A 24519-nucleotide genomic window follows, 5' to 3' on the forward strand; every position below is an offset into this window, starting at 1 on the left:
CTGGGAAAATTCCCATACACACACACATACATTTACGCAAACAAAAAAAGAAGTGTGCGTGGTCGTTTTGGCTACTTTTTTTCGCAGTCTCTCTGGCTTTTTCTTCTTTTTTTTTTGCATATTGTCCGATCCGGTCAGCTTCTGATTTCGCACCCCGCTCCCTCTCTTCGCTCTTGGTGTGTATGTGTGGGAGTTCCTGCTCCTTTTTCTCGAAAGAGAGATTTTTTCACTCTCTCTCTTGGAGAAGCAACAACCGCAACAAGGAAAGGCAGCGACGGCAGCTGCGACGTCGGCAGAGCAACCATTTTGACCGCATTGCCAAATCGATTTGCCAAAAACGATTACCAATGATTTCACGAACGCGCCACCAAAATTCGTTCGCCAATTGAATTAAATTAATCTCATTTCGCCTACGTGTATGCGTGTGTGTCTCTGTGAGTGTGTGTGTGCTGGTGTGAGCGGTGTAAATCAAATCAAATTAAATCGGTGCAGAACAAAAACTAATTTAAACCAATTTATCCCGACAAACTACAGCCAGTGCAAGCAAAAAGAGAAATAAAATAAAACAATATATAAAGAATAAGAAGATGTACTCTATAATTCATTAAACCAGAAAAAACCCTTAAAAACACACAGACAACACAACGAGTTAGATACGCACAACAACAACATTTCGTTGCAGTAAGTATGAGCAGCTAAAAAAAAAGCATAGAACACCTGAACGAAAATCCTTCCACCATTCACCACCCACCTGCAAACTTGGAATTCCTCAACAAACTGAAGTTCGCTTCACTTCACTTCGCCACTCAGCACAGCCCCGCCCCCTTTCCCAACGCCCCCTTTTCCGCCCCCTTCCAAACTCCCCCGACAAACGCTTCCTATGCCATTTCCGTTTGCCTTATCAAAAATGTGTATATATACACAAAGACAGGGAAGCGGGGGAGAAGGGGAGAAAGCGAAGAGAAGCTGCAAGAGAATTCAACTACAGTGGTCGCGGGGAAATTAGAATTTCCATATAAAACCGATTCCGATTCGAAATTAGTCAAAAGAATTGATTAAATGATATAAATATCTAGAACATCATTTAATCAATTTTTTGACTAGTCTTGAAAACAACGCTTTTTTATATATAATGATCCTAACTTGTAGATTTAAATGCTCTCAATTATCCTTTTTTTTTCAAAGAAAACTAAACATCAGTCTCCAAAAGTATTCTATACTTAAAGAAAGCATGTAATTCAAGTCATTATGATTAACTTAGGAATCGCGAAAAAGCAACAAATTATTTGCCAATCAAATCTAAACTGCTTTCAATGCGCCAAGCGACCACTGTGTATAAAACATTGGTGAGGTTTCATTTGCTCTGTTGAATTTTTCTTTTCATTTTCCTCTGTTTCCACTCTCGAATTCATCAGTACCGCATTTCTTCTCCACGAAGGAGCAAGTGCAGCCCAGTGGCCTAGACGGGGAGTCCTCCAAGCCCCAGTGGTCCTTTAGGATCCAGATAGACTGCTAAAACTCACTTTACCTTAACTCAGTAGTTGAGTTTGGTTTTGGTTTTTGTTTTTTCCTTTTTTTTTTTTGACTGGCTGCGGTTCTCCGGTCTGCTTTCTTTCATACTTTTGGTGCTCCGCTCTCTCGCTGTTTTGCCATACTTTCTTTGTTGGTTTTTGAATCTTTTATGAATTGAATTTGGTTATTTTGAACGCGTATGTTCCGCTGCAAAGTTCCAGCTTCCACGTCCTTGGCTGACATCCTGCCCCGTATTTGTGGGCCCGCGGGATAAAGCCAAAGCCAAAGCCAAAGCCAAAGACGAGCACGTTCCCATTCAATTATGGGCGGCATGTGGCACATTAGCATTCAGCGGAAGCTGCGCCAAAAGCAAACATTTCAACGCCTCCCGGTTCGTGGGGTCCCTTTTATTATGCGAATATTATTTAAGCATTCACAATTCCGTTTTAATTTAATTCGATGGCAGCGGCAGACTTTCGGCAGTCAGTGTGGAATTTGTTGAAAACTATTTAGCATAAATAGTCTCCGCCTGCGGTCCCGATAGTCGCCAGGGAATATCCTGGCAATGGAGTCCTTCGGCCCACTTTATCTTCTGCCTGCCTTTTGTGTCCCTCGGCCCTCCTGCCCTTATTAGCGCATATAATTTCCCGAGTTCCATGTTTTAGGATTCTTTTTTTTTTTTTTTGTTTCACAGTCTTGTTTTCTTCCCCATGCCTTCGGTTTTTATTTTTATTTTTAAGGCTTTTTCCCCAAACGATTGCCTTTTGGAACCGTTTAGATAAAAAGCCCTGTTCTGCCTTTTGGCCACCCCCACCGAGTTCTGTTTTCTCCCCCCAGGGACAACACAGGTTTTTATACTGTAAATTTTTATTTTTATCTCTGAGGCACATAAAATACACATTTTCAGTTGCCTAGACAGTGAGTTTAATTAGAACGAGGCGCGGAATAGAGAACTGTCTACACAGAAACAATACAAAGTTTGTAGGGCTTAGGAACAGAGATTTCAGACATTTTTATGTACTGAGAAAAATAGATAAAATCTTGAACAAAAGTCTATGGAAGGGTAATAAAATATTTAGATTTTCTCAGGAATCTGTTACGACAACTCTTGCCATTTATAGGGTTTTTAATAGGTTTTTTTTCATGCAATTTTTAAGATATTTTTCTCATGGGTTTTTACAAAACAGCTTGCTGGGCATTTATTTCCCTTAATTGATTTTTCCCCAGTGCATATTACGCTCCATTTAACTCCCATCTGTTTCGTTGATTGCTTTCGGGGATGGGGATTTAAGGGAAAGGGAATGTGAGGATGCCTACCGTTTCTCTAATTTCAATTGTACAGGTGTGTGTCTAAGGGATTAAATATCTAATTTATTTGTATTAAATGTGAAAACAACCGTTTCGAGCAGGGCTCTCAACAGTATGCCACATTAAATTGAAATTCCTTAAACCCGAATTCCCTTTTCCCCCTCACCTGCTGTGCTGAGTTTGTATATATTTAACACTCCCCCAAATCCCACACAACATACGCCCACACCCCCCCAGCCACACTCACATCCCAGTCGAATAAATTTCGTTAAATTTTTGAGCTTTTCAACGATTTTCCTTTGCAGAAATCGCATGCTAGAAAATTTGAAAATCTAAAAGCTAAACCAAAAAAACCACAAAACCAAATCAATTCAAAATTAAACGCTAAAAGTTGCATCAAATTAAAAAGACACACACATCTATATAGAGAATTCAATAATAAAGAATATAAAAGCAAACTAAACCCCAAAATACAACAAATTAATTACAATTGTGATGAACAAGTTAATTGCAACAATTGCAGCACATAAAATCTCAAGCATTTAAAAAAAAGCTTAAGCCCATATATCTGCCGCCCAGGCAGGCTCAATTAAAAGGAAACAATAATTTATTGCCACATCAATTCAGCGACGTCGTGGGAAGCGAAGAAAATTGGAGATATACACCACACACACACACACGCATAATTTACCAGTGATAGCAACAGAATTTACATAACAATTAAAAATAAAAAGACAACAATAATAATAATTACCCGAGAAACCCAAATTGTTGTTGACTTTTAACTCGCCCAGTCAGTTGTTGTTGTTGTTGATTAATCGTAATAGAAGTTGTTGTTCAGGAAATGCTGTGATCAGAGAGGGCAGTTAAATGAATGTAATTACAAAATAGCTTTGATTACAAGCTGAATAAGTAGTTCAAATACAAATTATAGAAAAATAGTGAGCAATGCTCAACGGCAGTGACAACAGCAACAGCAACAGCAGCAACAGCAGGAGCAGCAACAACTCAAGAAACGGCAGCAACATCGGCGCATCTCCTGGCCTCAAACACATATCAAAAGGCTAGAAAGTGCACCGCACAGAAGGGCGGAGAAAGCAGCGAAAGCGGAGAAAGCGGCGAAAGGACACAACATTTACCCGCGCCACAACTCGTCACCGCCCCCGCATCGCCTGCAATGCTCTGGTAGCCAAGACAGTTTTACGGTGGATCACTACTGCGCCGGCGGCGACCCACAGGCAGCAGGAGCAGCAGCGGCGGCAGCGGCAGCGGGCGGAACCCAACCTGGAGCGGCCGGATCTGGATCTGGAGCTGGAGGAGGAGGTGGAGGAGGAGGAGGAGGAGCTGCATCTGGAGCGGGCGGACCAACGGCGGCGGGTCAATGGTCCAATGCTGGCGGCATCGGCGTGACCTCCTGCGGCATCGGCATCGGCATGTGCCAGCATCATGGACTCACATCACAGTCGTTGATGTCCGGTGGCTCGCACATGTCTCTGCTCGGGAGCAGCGGCAGCAGCGGCATGAGCGGCAGCGGCGTCGGCAGCAGCGGTCAGGGTGTACCCATGCCCATGCCAATGCCCATGTCCATGCCCATGGCCATGGCCATGCCCCAATGTCCGGCGGCAGCAGCAGCGGCGGATGGGGGAATCGGTGGCCACTGTCGCAGCCTGAGCGGACTCAGCTCGATCAGCATACCGCCGCCGCCGGCGCTCTTCAATCCGTGCAGCTCGGCGCTGTCGCTGCAGCAGGTGGCGGCCACCCGCTGGGGACCGCGCACCTCCTGTCCGGTCCACAGTCCGTTCCGGGTGCGCGTGCCCAACGGCTCCATTTGCTCCGGACACCAGGTGAGAGCGTTCGTTTCGGAGGGGCTCATTTTGCCAGATTGCAGTTTGCAGTTTGCAGTTTGCGGTTTGCTGTTCGATAACTGAACAAAAGCCAAATATTTCCCATCCCCCCCCGGGTTATAAAGCCCCCAATCAGTCGCTAAAATCCGTTGACTAATTGCTAATAGCTTGCCACAAAATATTGTTTATTGCGCTTTTGAGTTTTGCCATAGAAACTGTATATATGTATTAATTGTAGCCCTAAGTAGTTTAGTTTCCTTACTAATTGCATCTTGACTTATGTCTTTGTCTCTTTTTTCTTCTTCTTTTCTATTCCCAAATGGCTTACTCACTACTCTTTTGGCCCGGCAGGTAAGCAACGCTTAGCGGAAACCCAGCATTTTGGCAGTGCTTCGAAATGTGTCAACGACATGTAAGATTATTTTCATTTGGGTTCCCAAACGCCCAAAAAAAAAAAAAAAAAAAACTAAAGCACACAAAGATCAGGCGTATACGCATACCGCATTTGCTCAAACACAAAAAGACTATACTGAATAACGAGGGGGGTTTAAATGGTTGTTAAGGCTTATTCCTAGGAAGTCTTAACTTATTTGGTTGAATTGATAACTTTTCAAGAGAATCTTAAAGGTACACATTGTGTTACTCAATCTTGGATGCTTCAAAAGATGCTTATATATATTTAAGCTGTTTAAGCTGTTTATCCACTTGCCTTGAGCTCTTTTGGATGTATTTATTTGATTTATTTTATTTTTGTATTAATGCTTGACTTAGCTAAAAGACAAATTCGTAAGCACATTATGTGAATTATTAAAAATTAAAATACAAGTCAAAAAGTTATTTTCAAAGTATTTAGCATATTTTAGTTTTACGTTTTCACTTAAAGAAAACAATGTCAGTTATAAAACATTAAAGTACAAGTCGAGAAGTTACGTTCAAAATACCTAGCTTATTTTAGTTCCAAGCTTTTGGGTTCTTAATTCACTTAAAGAAAATATAAACAATGCTGAGGCTTTAGAAATAACGATATTCTTTAAATTCCACGAAGGAGATGTTAGTTGTTTGGGGAAGCATCCATAGAAACTGCCTACTTAAAAGCCTCTTAGACTGCCATCAAATGGGCACCTCATTTGAAATGGTGTATTCCTGTTCCTGAAGCCTTAATCCGAACACAAAAGGAACATCCATAGCAACTCTCGTGGGGACAGCTCACATAGTTTCGCAAATTATAAAGAGCTCGATTCACATGATTGCCCAAGCGGTGACCCGGTTACGTTTTCCTTTTTTTTTTCGTTTATTTATTTTTTTTTTTTGCCTGGCTTTAGGGTCCCTTTTGGTCTATTGGGTTGGGCAGGGGGTTTTGGGCTTTTGGTTTTGGCTTTAGCTTTGGCTTTGGGTCGCTTTTCCTAAATCAGCGACAGGCGCAGGTTTTTGCTTGACTGCGTCGGGCACGAAACAGGGAAAGAGTAAACTACGATGTGGCAACAGAAACTAGAGCAGCGACTGGGGATCGACTATCAGAAATCCCGGCCCTTTGTGACAATTGCCATTTAACGTTGTTTTCCCTGTTTCGCTTTCCCTGTTTTATGCCCAGCGCTTTTCTTTCGCTGCCACCTTCCTGGCATCAAATTGAATGTCACTAATGCAATTAGTTCACACAAAATAATTCTCTTCCACACGATTATAGAGCATAATATGCTCGTTGTCATTTATTATGAGAAGCCAACCGAAACACGCACAAGGAGCAACGATGAAAGTTACGGAGCGAGTCATATGCAAAGTGGGCGAAATTGTCGAGGGGCGGGGCTCCGAAGGTTGCCGCTGCTGCTGCTGCTGCTGCTGCTGCTGCTGCTGCGACACAGTACCATTATGCCTTTCAATTTTTGCGCTAGGGCAAAATTTACATAAATATTACACAAGAACACAAAAACACAAGAACACTGGGCGCTCGAAGGGCGGTTTCCAAGGGGCATGAGGCATAGCAAATAGGCTCGTTACGCTGTCGGCACGGTTCCGAAAGATCATCCCGCCAAGGGCAACCAGCAAAAGGTGTGGTCACCAACGCCTCGAAATTGAGTTTCAACTTTTTTAAAAGGAATATAACAACGCCGTAACTATAAAAATAAAAAACTCAGCACTGCATAAAGCTTAGGCAGCGACTTAAATTCAGGTAATGGAGTTCGCCCAAAGTTGTCCATTCTTAAACACGCAAAGTTTCACTAGGCCTCGTTGAGAAAGTTTTGCTGGCGTGGGTGGACTGAAACGGAATCTTTGATAATTTTTGGGCACTTAATATGGGCAGTTCACTTGTCATTGCCCTGACAACCTATAAAAGGTAAATGAGGCTTAAAAATACTCAAACTTGAAAACTTTTCCTTTTCCCCAAGAACTTTTGGGCAAATAAAAACGGGACTTTTACAAAAACGCTGATTTATCAGTGCTATAATCATATGCTGGTATAACTTAAGGCCAGAAAATGGATAATTTATTATGTTGAAAAACCCATGGCGAAGTCCTTTATTTATTTATCAGTTGGAAAGTGGCAGATAAGATTACACATTTTGAAAGGTTTGGGGCCGCAATCTCTAGACAAATGTTTTTTCTTAACAATGGCAGAAACTTAAAGTAAATGGTAAATTATTTAACAACATTAATATTTACATCCTCAAATGGTTTGACGAGCAATTTGTTTTCCGAAAACCTTTAAAAAAAATAGCTAAAATTTGATGAGATAGATTCATCTTTCGCATTACCTTAAGTCAGAACCATTTCATTTGATTATCTCGCTGGAGGTGTTCCCATTAACATCTTGTTGGTGTCTTATCTAAAGTATCCCACAAATGATTCCAAAAATTTCTCTCATCGCGAACATTAGCTGCCTAAGTACCTCAAATTTGATTCCACAATGCATGAGAGAATGTGTAATTTCCAGTGGTGGTGGAGGACTGAGACTAAGTAACTTACACCTGCCTGATGGTGGACGTCATGGTGTGGCACATGGCACATGCCACCTGCCACATGCCACATGCCGCATGCCACACACATGCATCCGCACAACACATTCACGAAAGTGTTGTCATACATTTAGCATTCCCTCTGGCAGGCAAACAAAAAACTTTTATCTTGATAGAAGGTCTTGAGCAACGCTTTTTTCGGGGCACCGGACCCTAAAAAAGCTGCCGAAGAATAGAAAGTGAAGACGACAGGGCAAGGAAATGGCAACGGAAAAGGAAGGGCGACAAAAAGTGCCTAACTGACAAACTGACTGGTGGACCGAAGGACCGAAGGAACGACTGAACGACTGAAGCCTTGACACTCTTCATTTGTGAATGCGTTAATTGCGCCCGGGGATGTATGTATGAGAACATTAGAGTGGAACTTGGGTGCCTCACAAATTTTTGGGTCCACTATAAGTTTCTTTTTGTTGCTCAAAAGAAGACAAAAGCTGAGACTAATTAATGCGAATTTCTTTTGATGTAATTAGTTGTTGTATATATAACAATTAATTTTAAATATTTAACTAGTTAATTTTTCAGTTTAATAAAAGTTAAAGTTTAAAGTTAAACATTGTGTTATACATTCGAAACTTTTTATTGCCAAACATGTGGTATGAGTGATATGGACCTTTATTTCCCAAGCTACGAGTGATTATATTATTGTGAAAATATTGGTAAATTTCAAAAGTTTACAAAGTGTTACAAGTTTTAACTAGATTACATGTCGTATGAGTAATTTTTCCAAGAACAAAAAAGTTTTCAAAGCCCCAAATTTTTAATTTAATTTGGTTAGAACACGTTAATTGTCAGATGAGTTAAATAGCCTAACTTTGGCATACGGCGGTCCACCCTGCCGAGCATGTGCGTGTGTGTGGGTGTTTTTGATGCTGATGATGATGAACAAGCACAATGGCCTGAACAAGCAGTTAGAGCCTGTAAGAACAACAACAACAACAACAACAACAACAGCGATTACAAGCAGCAAGTGTGTACATTATTTTGCAATTTAACAATCCCCACACTCCACAGGACATCCCATCCTTTTTTCAAGGCAGGCATAAAACAACAACTTGAGAAAAACAAAACAAAATGAAGAAAGATGTATGAAGAGGGATATGGGGTGGGGTGGGGGCGGATGAGAAAGTATGAAAAAAGTGAAGAAATAATTAGTTTACTTGTTACGAAAGTGAGTTATCGCCCTTTGTGCCGCTGCAGCCGTTGCGGCGTTGTTTGCCTAGTTGAAATTGAATAAACAAATTTTACATGCCGCACCCACATACACACACACACACACGCATAAGATCATGATGTACCAAACGCACACATAGACAATGTGTCGAGTGTGCAAAAATAATATTGTGTGTTATTTCACACACAAAGAACAGCTCAGCAAAGATGAAGGAAGAAAGCGTGCTATAAAGTTATATTTACATATGCAGATGTGCATGTGAGTGTCCTGTTGCGAGGGATATTTTGATGGCTGTGTGTGTGTGTGTGTGTGTGTGTGTTGAAGAAAGTGTTGCCTGCCTAACGGCGTCATTAGTCACACGCATACAATGAAAGCGAGTGAGAAATGGCACACTTACAGAAATGTATCTCCACAATGGCATAAGTAAATGAAGATGTCTAAAATCGGCATAATTTTACACTCACAACATAATGCATTGTCCTCTCTTATCTGGAATATATTTTTAAAAAACAAACTCAAGGACACTTGTTTTTATAGTTATATTGTATATTGCCTAGCTTTTTATTATTCTTTTAAAACGTTACAATTGAAAATGCACACCAAAGCATTTTAATTAACCAACATTTTTAGAAAGAAATTTCGCAGCATTACGTTTTTTTATGCAAAATAATATAAAAGTTGTTGTAACAAAAACTTAAAAATTTCTTTCAATTTCCAAACCCATAAAAAATCCTTTGTGTCTTACGACTTTGAAATTTGCTTCAAACTTAAAAAAAAGGTTCCTTTTCAAGCAATTTTTCAATAAATAAAGCTTAAAGCCAAGCAAAAAATTTAATTGCATACCAACATGTTCAAACCATTAACCGTTTGCATTGAAATAGTTTTAACAGGCGATATAAAATGCCTACCATTTGCAAGGTTTAAAATTTTCAATTCAATACCATTACATAAAGATTTATTTACATGAAAAAACCTTTCTGAAAAATTAAACCAGATTGAGGGAAAAATTGAAAGCTGGCCAGCCATTTGTTCAATATTCATTAAGGTAAAAAACCATATTTAATATTCAGCAGTCATATTTTTTTGTAGTGTGTGGGGAGCTGAAATGATGGAAAGAGACAGATGGGGGGAAAATTGAAAGGTGGCAAGGTGGATGCGATGACAATATAGTATGTTTCGCCCACGGGAAAGAGTTCCTTTTTTGCTTTGCACCGCTGATAGATGGCAACGATAAATGCATAATATGCACGCACACACCGGAAATTTGTGGTTGTTTGTTGCCTGCTCGAAAAACCCAAACACGACGCCAGAAATCGACATCGAAAAACCTTTTGTTGCTTGCGAATATCAATATATATTTTTGTATGGATTATTCGGCGTTGCGGTAAATTGAATGACGAGTGGGAGGATGTCGCTGCCATTGTTCGGCTGATAAAGGGAGCCGGCCAACTATTACCTGGCGCGCTGAAACGGGAGCCCACCTGTCAATCAATACCACCCAGCCGCATCGCATCATCAGCGGTAGAGTCGACATCATCATAATCACCATCATCATCGTCAAACATCATTGGCTCTTCGAGGGACACACTGTGTCTGTCAATAATAATGCCAGCTAATAGGCAGGAAGTGTTAGCCGCCGCCGTCGCCGCCGCCGACAACGACAACGACAACGAACGATAGAAGAAAAGGATGCCGCTCAATTACCCCGACATAGTCATACGGTGAATGTTGTGTATTGGAGACCAATGTTAACTGTAAGACTGTGTCTCGGTGCTTGCCAGCCAGCCCAGCAACACAAAGTATCCACGTCGATTTGTATCGCATCGCATCGTATTGTATCGCATCGAACCCAACCGGATGTATGGGTATGTGGAAGTGAAGACGGCCGGACCGCAACAATAAGTTCGGCCAAGTGATAAGTCCCGATAGCAAGTTTCATGGGCTTACGGCAGGGAAAGTTGGTGAAAAGCAGGAAAACTGCTATTGCTACTGCTACTGCTGCTTATCGCCGAGCACGCGACACGAAACAGACAAGTCAGCCCACAAATTCTTGGCCTTCAGAGGTGGAAACTGTGAGTTGGGAAAACTGGGAAATGGGAAACTGGAGCTTGGAGCTGTGAGCCCTGGATGTGAGATGTGAGCCAGACCTGACAGCTTGACAGCCGCCTGGTGCACACACACATATCACTATCTCAGCATCAGCAACACCATCGCCATCAAACTTTAAACAGCTTTTATTTTGTGCGCCCCTGCATACCTATTACTCTTGAAGTTCAAGGGTTTAAACCTTCAACAGTAAAGCACCAAAATATATCTGCAATTTGTTCTATTTATTTTATTTTTGAAACCAAATTAATTACCATACACATTGGTTTGTTTATTTAGCCTCCACAAAACAAATTGTGTCAAAATAATTGCTTTGTTACATTTCGCTCTGCAATCAAACAACAATTTGCGTGGCAATTGTCGCTCCATTATAACATGCAGTGGATTTCCGTACATTTTTTTTATTTAAGGTCAAATACCCAGTTCTACAACGGCATGGTTTTATATTGCAGTTCACATCTGCAACATGTTTTTTTTAAATCAAACTCCAATTATCATAGTCCTTATTTTTTATTAATGCAATGTGAATTTATTAAGGTTTTATTTTTGAATTTATTCTGCGAATATGCATAATTTAAACAGAGTTTGAACAGAATTTTTTTATTATAACATTTAAATTAAAATTAAACTTCCAAATAGTTAATTCTGTTAACAATTCACATTGCTAATATATTGTTATTTATTCTTGCCAAATTTCCTTGAACATGTGTAAAGTTTTAGATTTGTTTATTTGTAACAAATGACACAGATGTATATTAAAAAATTTAAAATTTATACAGAGTTAAACGACAGCTGGAGCTAGAAAAAAAAGGTTTTATACAATTTTAAATTGCATTTTTAGATATTTATACTTGTTAAAAATTCGGTTGGCCTATATTAAAGTCCTTTTGTTTAATACAAATAATTTCTGAATATTAATGGAATCTTAGGCTTTTTTTGCAATCGGTATCTTAAATTCGATGACAGCGCTCTCACCTGTTTTTACGTGTAGAGTTGGCCCTGAGCAGGGATTAATTAAGCCGGGGAAGATTCATTTGGCGGTCGGCTCACATATGGGGTGCACTTAATCTGTGCCCCGACCTCGGGCGCCGTTGTCGCTGCTCCCAGCCCGATAAGGTGGCAAATGTGGGAACTATCCTAGCGTGCCCCATGCCACAAAGTGGGATTAACAAATGAAGCCTGGGCTGGGGATTGAAATGGAGCGGGAAGAGCAGTAGGAATACAGTCGTGGTACTAATTAAAATTCGGCATTAATCCAGATGATTCAGCTGTCAACGGATGCCCTCTCCATCCATCCTGTCTGTTTTTTCTGCCCACCTACCTCCTCCTTCTCCCGGCAGAAATGGATGCGGAAGCCATTCGCAGTCGCGCGTACGTGTGTAATTGACTTGCGGCCTGGAATATTAAAGAGAGGAAAATCCTAGAGCACTTCCTCCACCCCCACACATTCGGTCAAAAAAAAATATCCTTCTTCCTCGCATTCCCATCCTGCGCTCGTCCATGCTGTGTAATTATTAAAACCAACAAATAACGTTCGTGCGGTCGGTCCTAGGCTCACCCACAAATGGTGGACTGGGTTGGTTGGTTGGTGGACAGTCGGTGGTTGGAGGTCGGCGGTTGCTGGTCCGTTGGTTAGTGGCTTAGCATAAAGCTGGAAAAATGACCAGCTCACTGGATGGACTGGCCACCGGCAATGGAACTGACTCAGCTTATGCTGCTGGACAATTGGCTGGAAACTAGCTAAAAGTTTACTAAGCACTCTGCCTCAAATGTTAGTAAAATAGGTTTTAAATTCTATTTGCAAGCAAGTTATTATTTCACTCTGCCACAAATGTGAGTTAAATAGGTTTTAATATTTAATATTTATTCAAGGACATTACGATTTTTAAGTGCAATTTTATAAAGAGTGTACTTCTTTTTACTTAAGTAACTTATTAGAAACTTTGTTTAGGAAGCATTTTAAAAGATAATTTATAAAGAACATACCGCTTTTTACTTAACTTTTGACTTACTCAAACAAGTCAATCACATTAGTTCTTTAAAACTTGCTTCAATATTTACTATTTATTCCGCTGCATTTTTCTCTATTCAGCTCAAACTTTTTCTTTGCAAAGTTTGTTTCATGTCAAAGGATGTTCGAGTGAACTGAACACAATAATGTTTTTCTTTGACAGAAATGCTTTCGTTTCCATTGAAATACTGCACATACCCATATTATGTTTAGTTTTTCCTTAGCTCTTGCTCCCGTTAAATTTCGAGTGACAAGTGCTGCAATTAGTTCGTGAATTCAAAATTCCATAAAACATGCTTCAATATTAAGTACATGGTACCTTTGCATTTTCCTTATTTTTCGAGCTCAAGATTCAGTTTGCAAAGTTAGTTTCATGTCAAAGATTTGTGAAAACTTAATGGACAACTTTGCCGCTTGACTTATTTAAAAGCCAAAGTTCTGCACTCAGATTCTTAGCCGTAGTCGAAAATAGTGCAAAGTGAGAGTAAAAGCTGGTTGTTTTGCGACTACTAAAAGTATTCCTTGCTCTCGGCTATATGGATGGATACTCTTTTTTTCTGTTTTGCTGTCCAGTTTCCGGTGGAGTTCAGCTCTGATGTGGCTGCTGCTGGCTCAGCAGCAAACAAATGAAACTCGCTTCTCGGTTCCCGGGACGGAATATAGGGTTATACTGATTGTTTAGGACAGGAGACCGACATCGGCGCATAGCAAACAACAGGCATCTGCATAAAAAAAGGGAGAAACTCGAGGGGAAAGGGCAAAACTTTAACAAGCACTTAAGTATTAATCATGGAAATCAGGGGCAGCTGCGAACCGTTCTGCCCGCCCACTTTTTGTGGGTGTGTGGTTAGTGTGTGTGTGGGGTGTGGGTTGTGTTGTGTTGGGGTGTGTGGGCCAAAAGTTTGCCACGCCGGCTATCAATGTCACAGAAACGGAGCGCCTAATGAGGCATTAAACTTAACTGCTCAACTTTGCGCCTGACAAGCGCTTATTAAATTTACCGTTTTATTGGTCCAACAACTTGGTGTTAAATATGGGCCTCCCGCCTCCATCCTTTCTCCTACCGCCCCCCCACGTTCAGTGGTCAGTGGGCGTGGCCGGAAGGCAGGCTTTAAGTGAAATCAGATTACGTTGTTTATCGTTCAGCGCCGACTTGGTTTTAATCTAACCAGGCGTGTATCCTGCTCTGGATTTTCCACCACTTCCACTTTGCCAGGAAAAATCCTTCGTCCTTTGCCATCTGCCGCATTTAAATAGTTGCCAAGTTCAGCAAATTTTATTCGATGTAGTCAATTTTGTTTCTCGGCAAAAGGAAATTGTATTACCCATTTATTTAGTCAAATTTCGCTGCGGCTGCTAATGCTGGTGGAGGCGTGGTCGTCATTCAGGGTGTTTCTAACTCGCATTAATGTTTAGTTGGAAGTTCTGGCGTAATTGGATTGCAAACTTCTGCCAAAACGAGCAAATACAATAAATTTGCAGACAGACAAGTAGAGAATAGGATTTGATTCTGGTTGGAGGCTTAAATTTTTGGGTGAGCCTCAAAGGGGTCATTCACATGGTCTAAGAGCATTTCGTGTAATATTCTTTGAAATGTTTTTATTAGCATATGGATTTTATATGAATTATTAAAGAATTGAGGCTGTAATACTTTAAAACTATAGAGAAACAATGTGTTTTTGAATAGATAATAACCTATATAGTAAATATTGGTTGTTTTACATTTTTGCACGAGCCTCAAGCTTCTTTTCTAGCATATTCATTTACTTCATCTGATTCTTGGTTAAATTTAAGGGTTTTTAAGTGGGTCTTCAATAAACTGTCGAGAAAGTAAGGTATTTAAAAACTGTTCTAAAATTGTTATAACAAAGAAAAGGCGTAGATGAAGATGTTTTTTAAAATAAAAATCAGTTATTAGATATTATGTATTATTTTAAAAAGAAACAATAAATTTGCGTTTCCACTTTTGTTAAGCTTCTCTTTATTTGTATAAAGAATTCCGAAAGTTGTCCCCCCAAAACATTGCGACTTAGCGAAACCAAATAGGTTTACTTATCCCCCATGCGATACAGTTCGAAAATTGAATGAAATCGGTTGCCATGTTTACGGCTGGATCAAAAGACCATCTGAAGGATGCTCGACAGAGATATTTTCATTTCCCAATCGCAAATCAGGGCGCACTAAATTTGATATCCTTCCCCCGAATATCGAAAATGATTCGCTTGAATCGAACACGTCGAAATTATTGAATTGATGTTTCCCGATAAGCCCAAACTCGATTACCACCTGTCAATCCCCGACCCATCAACCCCATCTCACCTTTAACCGAAAAACCCCTACTCGAATCCACCCAATCATTCTCATATTCTTGTTTACACAGCTAACTGAGTTTTGGGGGATTCCCCCATCGCTGCTGCGATATTCCCAAGTATTATGAAATATTTATGCACACGCCATTGCGGATATTCACTCAAAAGTGGTGAGTGCTGCTGAATTCTGAGTGTTGGAGTTCAGTGTGTGTGACGGTGACGGAAAACTGTCGAATAGTGCAGTTCGCTGGAAAAGCGGAAAATCAACGGGGAGAGCGTTGAATAGTACACATACCTTTCCTGAGAGCGATATCCTTCGAAAGAGAGAGAGCTGCTCAGTTGAGTTTTTGCGGTCGATGTCAGGCAGCAAATGTCTGTGGCGGAAATGAAACGTGCTTATGTCCAAATGCTGGTGTGTGTGTGTGTGTGTGTGTATGTGACTGTGTATATTTGTGTGGGTGAGGGCTTAAGTGAGAGTGGGTGAGAGTGTGTAGGTGTATGTGTAGGGCGGGAGGTTCAACCGTATTTGTGGGTCTGCTACGTGCCCGTGTTTGTGGCATTGAGTAATCATCAGCGTTGAAAATTGCGTTTTTTATGGGGCCAGTGGATTGGGGATGAATGGTGCTAGGGGATGAATCTGCTGGGGTAGTTCAAGGGTGGCGGCAGCGGGGGCTGAGGGGGTGCGAAAAGGTGTCGGGGCAATGGGCAAAAGTGCTGGCGGTGCGTTAGCCGTACTTAGCATATATTTAAATGTACACTCGCATAAAGATGGCAAGCATTAACTTAGGGATTTCTCAAGCTCAGTGTTTAGACATAAATTCTCTTCAAACGGAATGAGTTAATCTTGTCTAAACTCGCTTTTCAAAAGTCGTTTTTAAATGGTTAGTCTGGTCAAATAAATATTCCTTAAATAAATTAAGTAAATCTTTGCATTTTCACACTAGAAATAGTCATTAAATCATTACATTTTGCTTTATTGCTAAGAATCACTCAATGGACTTCAATAAATTTCTCATTATATTAGAGTAGAATTAATAAAGACATTTTTTCTTATAGGAGCAATTACTTGTGATTATATATAGCTCTTATAGTAGTTTTAAGATCTTAAAAGTCCCATTTACAGTTTAATGTTATTATTCTGCTTGTAACATATGTCTTTAAAGATGCTTAAAAATTGTATAATTATCTCGAAACATTTTTGTTTTGATTCTGTATATAGGATAGCTCAGTTATTGTTTATTCCTAAATAAATTTTTTAACCTTTATGAATGGTGCCATCCCATTTTGAAGTTGTATTTTAAAGAGCTCCTTAACAATCTAAAATTGAGATCTCTCCATCTGGATTCAAACTTTTACTGCTGCTCGCATGCCTATTTTGAATATGATTCCTTCGGCATCTTGAGAACCTAATCTAGATATTGTTTTGATCAGTGTAAATTTGTCTACCATGCACATCACATCGTCCTTTGGTCTGTGCGTGAGTCCCCGCTGTGCGTCAGTGTGCGTGTGAGTGGCACAAGTGTCACGGCATGGCATAGCAGTAAAATCCTTTTTTATGGCCTAGCCCAATGCCTTTCGCTTCAGGACCAGCTTCGGCTCCAGGTCCTGGCCCACTCCTTCTTGCTGGCATTCCACAGCCAGGATATTGTTGGTCCGCATTCCGAGAAAAAAGGGCAAGGGCAGGAAAAATTAATTTCGCAACATATTCAAAGTGTTATTAAACATAATTTATTAAAACCGAAATTGTATTAAGTCAGGCCGAAAGTAGTATGAGGGGAAAGCGGGGGGAGTGGCCATAAATTGTTGAGATTTTTGTCGTTGCCCCGGTTATCCCTGGTTATCCATGGGGTCACGGGGTCATGTGCGTGCCCTCGTTTGTGGCTTTCGCCGCTTTTAACGGCTTTTCGGAAATGGGCGTTTCATCCTCGATGCCATGTGTTTTTTATCCAGCTCGTTTGTGTGTGTGTGCTATTTTTTTTTTTTTTTGTTTTGCTATTTGTTTTTTTATTTCCCTCAAAAGCTGTGTGGCTGAGCAACAAATGTCGCACAGTTAATGTTGTAAACAAGTTGTGCGGTGCGGTCGGGTGCGGAGTCCCTCGTTTGGGGTGTTATGATGTATGTGGCAGGCGTGGCAAATCGGAAATTTAATTTCGCAGCCAAACGAACCCGGCCACATTGCCCGGCCGGAGCTCATAACGGCTAGCTTAATTGCCGGCCATAATTTAGGATAACCCTAAAACGAAGCCTGCACTCGGGGCCCAAATATCCAGCATGTGTTTAAATCAAAATTATTTCCTCTTCAAACCATTTTCTTCCGGGAGCAAAAAGAGTGGACATTACTCAATGCAATTTTCATGCTAAAATTAAACAGCTTTTACCATTTTATGGGCAAATAAATTATGGCGGGAGATGGGCCAGCAAAAACTACTTGTTTTTATTTAAATATATCTTTATATTGGAGTATGAAATAAACGAATTATTAAATTCATTAATACTTGAAATTTAGTAGAGAAAACAATTTAAAGCCATAATAATCTTATACATAATTTCTTAGGCTTCATTTAGCTTTTTTTTAAGAAAACTTGTAATTTAAAGGTATAGGTTACAATTAGAAAATATATGAAAGCCAAAATGTTTCTATAAAGATTTGATTTCGTCAAAATTACTTTTTTCCAGAAAACACCTTATTCAAATACAATTTTTTTGTTTTAAATAAGTAACTAAATCATACATTGTTCAAAAAAGATGTACATCAATGCAATTTCTGTTAGCAAACAAATATACCTGCAACAAAAATAACATTTTAATGGGTACAAGCAAAGGAGTCTACCCCCTAAAAACTTAATTTTAATGCACATTAGCAGAGGGGTATGCTACTAATTAAAACGAAATATTAATTCAGACTAGCAATAGCGCAAAGCTCTTTAAGACCAGGTTTAAATAGGTATAGTAATGAGGGCAAAGGGGAATAATTTGTAATTTTGGGTTGCCGCAGTAAGTCCAAGTACTGAGTCGCAACTAACCTCGTTACCGGGCCGTGTTTTCCTTTGCAGGCTCTGCTCCATAGCCACGATGTGGTGGCCCGCGATGTCTACGGGGAGGAGGCGCTGCGCGTCACCCCGCCCCCGATGGTGCCCTACCTCAACGGCGACGAGCTGGACAACGTCGAGGGTGGCGAACTGCAGCATGTGACCCGAGTGCGACTGGTGCAGTTCCAGAAGAACACGGACGAGCCCATGGTAAGCTGGATAACTGGATAACTGGATGGCTGGATAGCTGGTCATGTCCCCAGGGGAGAAGATGAACGGAGATGGCCAACTGACCCACTCTAATCCTCTGCAGGGCATCACGCTGAAGATGACCGAGGACGGGCGGTGCATTGTGGCCAGGATTATGCACGGCGGGATGATTCACCGCCAGGCCACGCTGCACGTGGGCGACGAGATACGGGAGATCAACGGCCAGCCGGTGCAGCACCAGTCGGTTGGCCAATTGCAACGAATGCTGGTGAGCCCACCAATCAATCCTCCACTTTGCACTCCCTTGCCGACATTGTCCACCTGCTAATTGAATGTGTCCAATGCTAATCCCTCTGTTGCAGCGCGAGGCACGCGGTTCTGTTACCTTCAAGATAGTTCCTTCGTACCGCAGCGCTCCGCCCCCCTGCGAGGTAAGTCATCGAGTTGGGCTAACTGCCCACCTACTATGCATATTGTATAGTGTCCTTTAAGGCTGACTAATCATCCTACTAATCATACAAAAATAAACTACAAAGTAAACATGGTAATCCCATCTCATTTAGTTATGTCTTTTACTCGCCCTATTTCTTGGTGTCATGATTAAAAGCTCAGGTGAACTTTAATAAGATAATGTCTTAAGCAGTAATCATATTTATTATGAGGAAAGTAAGAATGGGGCATTTTACTTAATCACATTTCAAATTCACATAATTAAATAATAAGTCAGCGCTTACGAAAGCCAAAACCCTTATTAATTCGATTTGAAAAGCATTTTCAACATAAATTTAAAACAAATAAAGTAAATGTATGAGCTCTTAGATCGATATCAATTATAATAATTAGATAATAATTAAATATTTAGTCAGTGCTTCCGAAAGGCCACCAATTAAATCCTTTTAATTTGTATTGAAAAGCATTTTAGACTCCAACTTGATAGAGAAATCTAAAACAAATAAATAGAGTGAGAATATATAATTTTATTAGCAGCAATCATATTTATTATTACTTGTGTGAAAGCATCACAGTAAATGCATTAGCTCTTAATTTGAAATCTAGTTGCAATTCCAAAGGCATTTAATCACTTATGAAATGCACATAATTAAATAATTGGTCAATGCTTCCGAAAATCGCCCCCAAAACCCAACCCTTTAAACTCGTTTCGAAGAGCACCTTGGACTTCAAACCAAATAGGCTGGCATTAAGTTATTAAGTTTGATGAAGTGGAATGCTTGTACTCGTTTGTCCATGTGGCGAAATCAAAATATCAATAGGGATTAATTAGCTCGTAATGGGCGTATACCCCCCCAAAATGGGAAACAAAACAATGAGGCCTCGAAATCAGAACTCAGGGGCAGCAGTCGAGTGCATTATGCATATTGTAAAACAACGAGGGGAGTAATGGCAAAAATAGGTTTGTGCACGCAGTCATGTTATATTTATGGGTGTGTAAATATATTTATGAGGCATCCTGAACAGTAAACACCACCCCCACGCAAAATGTTTCCTTCGTAGTTGTAGCTATAATCCATTATGCAATTATTTCGCAGTGCATTAACATAACTCCACACTCTCTATCTCAATCTATTCCTTCCTTCCGAATCCGAAACCTCTACCCCTCTACCTTTGTATCTCTCTATCCCCTCACTCATGCCACCATGCAGCTTTTCAGGATCAGACCCGCTCCGGTGCTTGTAAGTATCACGCTCCCCACAATAGACACGAAATCACGCACACAACACCCACCACCCACCACCACCCACTCGAGATTACTTTTACTCGAACTCAACCATTTCCCCCCTGGTATTCCGGTATATGTGTAGATGTGTAGATGTGCATATTCATTAACCGACAGACAAGTCAAAAGGCACAACTCACACAAGAGCCGTAAATTTGTCTAATTTATGTTCATCACTTAGTCTACAACAGCGAAGCGGCAAGCAGGCCTTTGATGCCCTATTCGGGGATATTGTAATTATGAACCAAAGTTTCGAGCACAACCGTTGCCACATGACAACCACCTTTCAATTTGCCCAAAAAGTTGCATCTACAAATTGTACAAACAAATGATTGGGATATTTGTTCAGAACAAACAAATAACTAACAACAGAAAATGAAACTATAGTGATTTATAAATGTTGTTTTATAAATCACTATAGTTTAATTTGTTTTGGACATTACGTGAGAAACATACGTTTTCACATTTATTTCAGTTAGCAAAAATACTTATACCAGAAATATTTAAAACAAATTTGTTATTAAAACACGTTGGTTAGCCAGCAAAATAAAATAGTTTTCAATTTAACTTTCTGCTTAGAAGACTGGCAATTAAATTTTACAAATAAATATAAATAGGTACCTTGTTTTATATATTTGTTTCAAACAAACTAATAACAATCAAACGAAAATTAAATTTCATTGTTTAATAAAACAAAATTGTTGAAAACTTTTTGTGGAAAAAGGTGACATTGGTGCGTACATTTGTATATTCATTTTTTTTTTAATTTAAATGAAGGGCATAATATACATTTTAAATTGTTTAACAAAAATTGTAGATTTTATATCTGTTGGTTAAGCAGCAAATAAAAATGGTTTTCAATTTAAATTTCTCTATAGGGAACGGAACTGAAAATTTAACTAAATCTGATTTTTTGTTTGCCTTAAATAACGCAAACTTCTGAATAATAGTTTACAATTCGCCAGGGCATCTAACATTTCGAGGCTTCTGCTTGCCAAAGTTGTTTGTTTCTTTGTTGCTACTGTTGCTGAATTTGTTGCTGTGGCTGCCGCTGCTTTTGACATGCAAATGAGTTTTGCATGTAATTCGCATTCACCGAAACCCATTTCGCTGAGGCAGCCGCAACTCAGTTGCAGCCCGTGCAAAAGTAGCTGAAATGGCAGAAAATGTAAAACTGAAGGGGAAAAGGAAAAGGAAAAGGAAAGGCAACCGAATCATCGAACTGCTAGCAACTATTTCTGCTCATCTGGTTTATTTTCTGTGTGTTTCCCACTCTTCCACTTTCCCGCAGATATTCGTGCGCGCCCAATTCGATTATAATCCGCTGGATGATGAGCTTATACCCTGCGCCCAGGCGGGCATATCATTCCAAGTGGGCGACATACTGCAGGTAGGCTTACGAAGGCTTAACACCAATTGAAATTCGAGTCATTTGCATTGCGTTACATTTTGCGTTGCAGATCATTAGCAAGGACGATCATCATTGGTGGCAGGCGCGACTGGACACGGTGGGCGGATCGGCAGGACTGATTCCGTCGCCGGAGCTGCAGGAGTGGCGGATCGCCTGCCAGACGGTCGACAAGACCAAGCAGGAGCAGGGTGAGTCCTTGGGCTGCGGTGAAAGATCCTCGCCAGCGGCAGGCATCAGGCGTCTCAGGCGCCACAAACTATCCGTGTTCTCTATGTGTAATTGGATGCTCGATATAATCAAAAAACCAATCGTATGCTATATGAATAATTGTACTTATATTGGAAGTGTATGACGATCTCGTAGTTACTCCAAAAAAAAAAAATGGGGAAAGCGCGCTCTCTCTCTCTTTCTCGCTATAAGTCTCTTTCCCACAAACATATAGCATACAAAACACACATAAACCACCCAGAAATACACCCACATCTGTACACTAACACTAACAGAGAGTTGCATGCCCCAAAAAAAAAAATATATAAAAAGTAGTCAAAACAAAAACCTTTTCAAATTAACCAACCAAAAAACGCCGCCAAATTTTAAGCCGAAAAAGCAACGACCCAAAGACCCAAAGACACCTACATACCTGCACACCTGTGTACAAAACTCTATTACTTAGTTGCTAACCATGAATCTCGCATCTCGAACCAAACCAAAGAATTGCTATAAACTATGTATGTATGATAATATAATGCAGGAGAACCGGGTGCTGGATGTTCCGCTCACGCAGATGGGTGTGATGGATCAGCAGGTAGTTACCATATAACCAAAAGCCATAGCACAACACAACACAACACACCACAAAACCAAAACCAAAATCAAAACAAAAAAAACACCACAAAATCTCCCAAGAAGAGCTGCCAAGACTTGTCTTTTAAACGTTTCTTCTTGAGTTCTTGTTATGCCAGAAACAAAACACAAAACATAAAATACTATACACGTACTGTACAACAGAATTTCTATCGATAGCAAATTTTTTGTAAAATGAATTCACCCACCCACCCAACCAACCACCCGAAAGTTGTAGCTTATGTAGACGGCACCACCGAACCACTTAGCCACTCAGTCCCCAGGAATCGAGTAGAACTGCCACTCATAATCACGATTGCCATCTAAAAAACAGTAGATGCACATCAGTCATCGTTGTTTTTGAAACCACAGAGTTGAACCCGTCCCGCTTTTGAAACCCAAACCCAAATAAATAATATCCCAACCAAACTTAGTTAGCCCCACAAATATACATATGTACATCGACACAAGTTCACTCCACTGCACGTTAGGCTGGCTGAAAGAACACCGCATATGTATCTCTCCGATTCGAAGAAAATGAAAACGTAGGTCGGGAAGGGAAGGAAACGGAGTCATCTAAAAGGATATCATAAATTCATCAATAGTAATATTGCTAAGCAAAATCGTGCTTGCTTCATGCCCGAATTTATCATATCAGCATGTTTGTGCCTGCTCTATAAGCATGCGGCTCTTAACTTACTCAGCTCTTACTGCCTTCTATTTTTTTTTTGTTTGGTAATATAATTCAATAACACTTGATCTCCGTTATAACCAACAGTTAACTGCTCCATCTTCGGGCGCAAGAAGAAGCAATGCCGGGACAAATATCTGGCCAAGCACAATGCCATCTTCGACACGCTCGATGTGGTCACGTACGAGGAGGTTGTCAAGGTGCCAGGTGGGTTTGATTATCCCTTATCCTTATCCCTGAACTTTGTGTTTATGCACCTTCATCTTTTTATTCCAGTTGGCGACCCGAATTTTCAGCGCAAAACATTGGTGCTCTTGGGTGCTCATGGGGTAGGCAGGCGGCACATCAAGAACACCTTGATTTCGAAGTACCCCGACAAGTACGCCTATCCCATACCACGTAAGTAACTTTATCATAGAAGTACCTTTCGCTTTGCCAAATGAATCTAAAGTGGCGAAACAGGCCTTACTTTTTTATTTTACTGATTTAACACATTGCCATGTTGGGCAAAAAATAAAGCCATCGCTCAATTGCTCGAGTTAATGATGCATAAATCGCTATATCTTCTTGCTGTACCATAAAAACTGAATCACCATAAATTGTTGAGTACGCAAAAAAAAAAAAAGCTCTTATTTACTGTGTCAAAATCCTAAATAGGTTTCCTGTTGATTTCTCATTTTACAGCCTTAAATAGATTTATGCCTATTTTATGGCTCAATTAATTTATGGCTTTAAAATGCTAACTATTTATTTGCCAATCGAAAGTAGTAATTTATTAGCAGCACACAAGTATTTCCTGGCTATAATTAATTACTAAACGTTTTGATGTGCTGTTTTTGTTTGTTTTGAAATGTTTTGTAACCAATTGACTGCAGTGAAACAATTTTAGTGAAGGGACATCTATTAATTTCCCTTGACTTACAGATACAACGAGACCTGCCAAGCCCGAGGAGGAGAATGGACGCAGCTATTACTTTGTGTCGCACGATGAAATGATGGCGGACATCGGTGCGAATGAGTACTTGGAATACGGTAGATATACTCAGTCATAGACCCATGCCCAAATCAGCTACATTCATTGGTTATAGGCACCCATGAGGATGCCATGTACGGCACCAAGTTGGACACCATCCGGCGCATTCACACCGAGGGCAAGATGGCCATACTGGATGTGGAGCCGCAGGCACTGAAGATACTACGCACGGCCGAGTTCACGCCCTATGTGGTGTTCATAGCGGCGCCCTCGCTGCAGAATATAGCAGATGTAAGTAGTAGATAGTAGATGGTGGATAGAACCAAATCAAACCTTACTAACTGCCTTTTTGTTT

At 40.4% G+C, this 24519-nt stretch overlaps 1 protein-coding gene across 11 annotated transcripts in view; it reads left to right on the forward strand.

Moving 5' to 3' along the window:
- The window catches only part of LOC128251878 (peripheral plasma membrane protein CASK), a 42144-nt gene that overhangs the window by 16392 nt on the left and 1233 nt on the right, over positions 1-24519 (forward strand). For 2 of the 11 annotated variants that reach the window (XM_052979156.1, XM_052979165.1), the window contains exons 2-14: positions 535-681; positions 3126-4664; positions 18326-18511; positions 18615-18779; positions 18874-18942; positions 20173-20202; positions 21538-21636; positions 21707-21845; positions 22409-22462; positions 23279-23398; positions 23468-23590; positions 24116-24223; positions 24280-24455. In XM_052979156.1, coding sequence (XP_052835116.1) covers positions 4254-4664; positions 18326-18511; positions 18615-18779; positions 18874-18942; positions 20173-20202; positions 21538-21636; positions 21707-21845; positions 22409-22462; positions 23279-23398; positions 23468-23590; positions 24116-24223; positions 24280-24455 — 1680 coding nt within the window. In that variant the 5' untranslated portion in view covers positions 535-681; positions 3126-4253. Of the gene's footprint in view, positions 1-534; positions 682-3125; positions 4665-5015; positions 5077-18325; positions 18512-18614; positions 18780-18873; positions 18955-20172; positions 20203-21537; positions 21637-21706; positions 21846-22408; positions 22463-23278; positions 23399-23467; positions 23591-24115; positions 24224-24279; positions 24456-24519 lie in introns of those variants that run through there. The other 9 variants (XM_052979124.1, XM_052979184.1, XM_052979149.1 and 6 more) reach the window with 7 other exon arrangements.

This window comes from Drosophila gunungcola, chromosome 3R, assembly GCF_025200985.1.
Source record: "Drosophila gunungcola strain Sukarami chromosome 3R, Dgunungcola_SK_2, whole genome shotgun sequence".
NCBI classification, from domain to species: Eukaryota; Metazoa; Arthropoda; class Insecta; order Diptera; family Drosophilidae; genus Drosophila; species Drosophila gunungcola.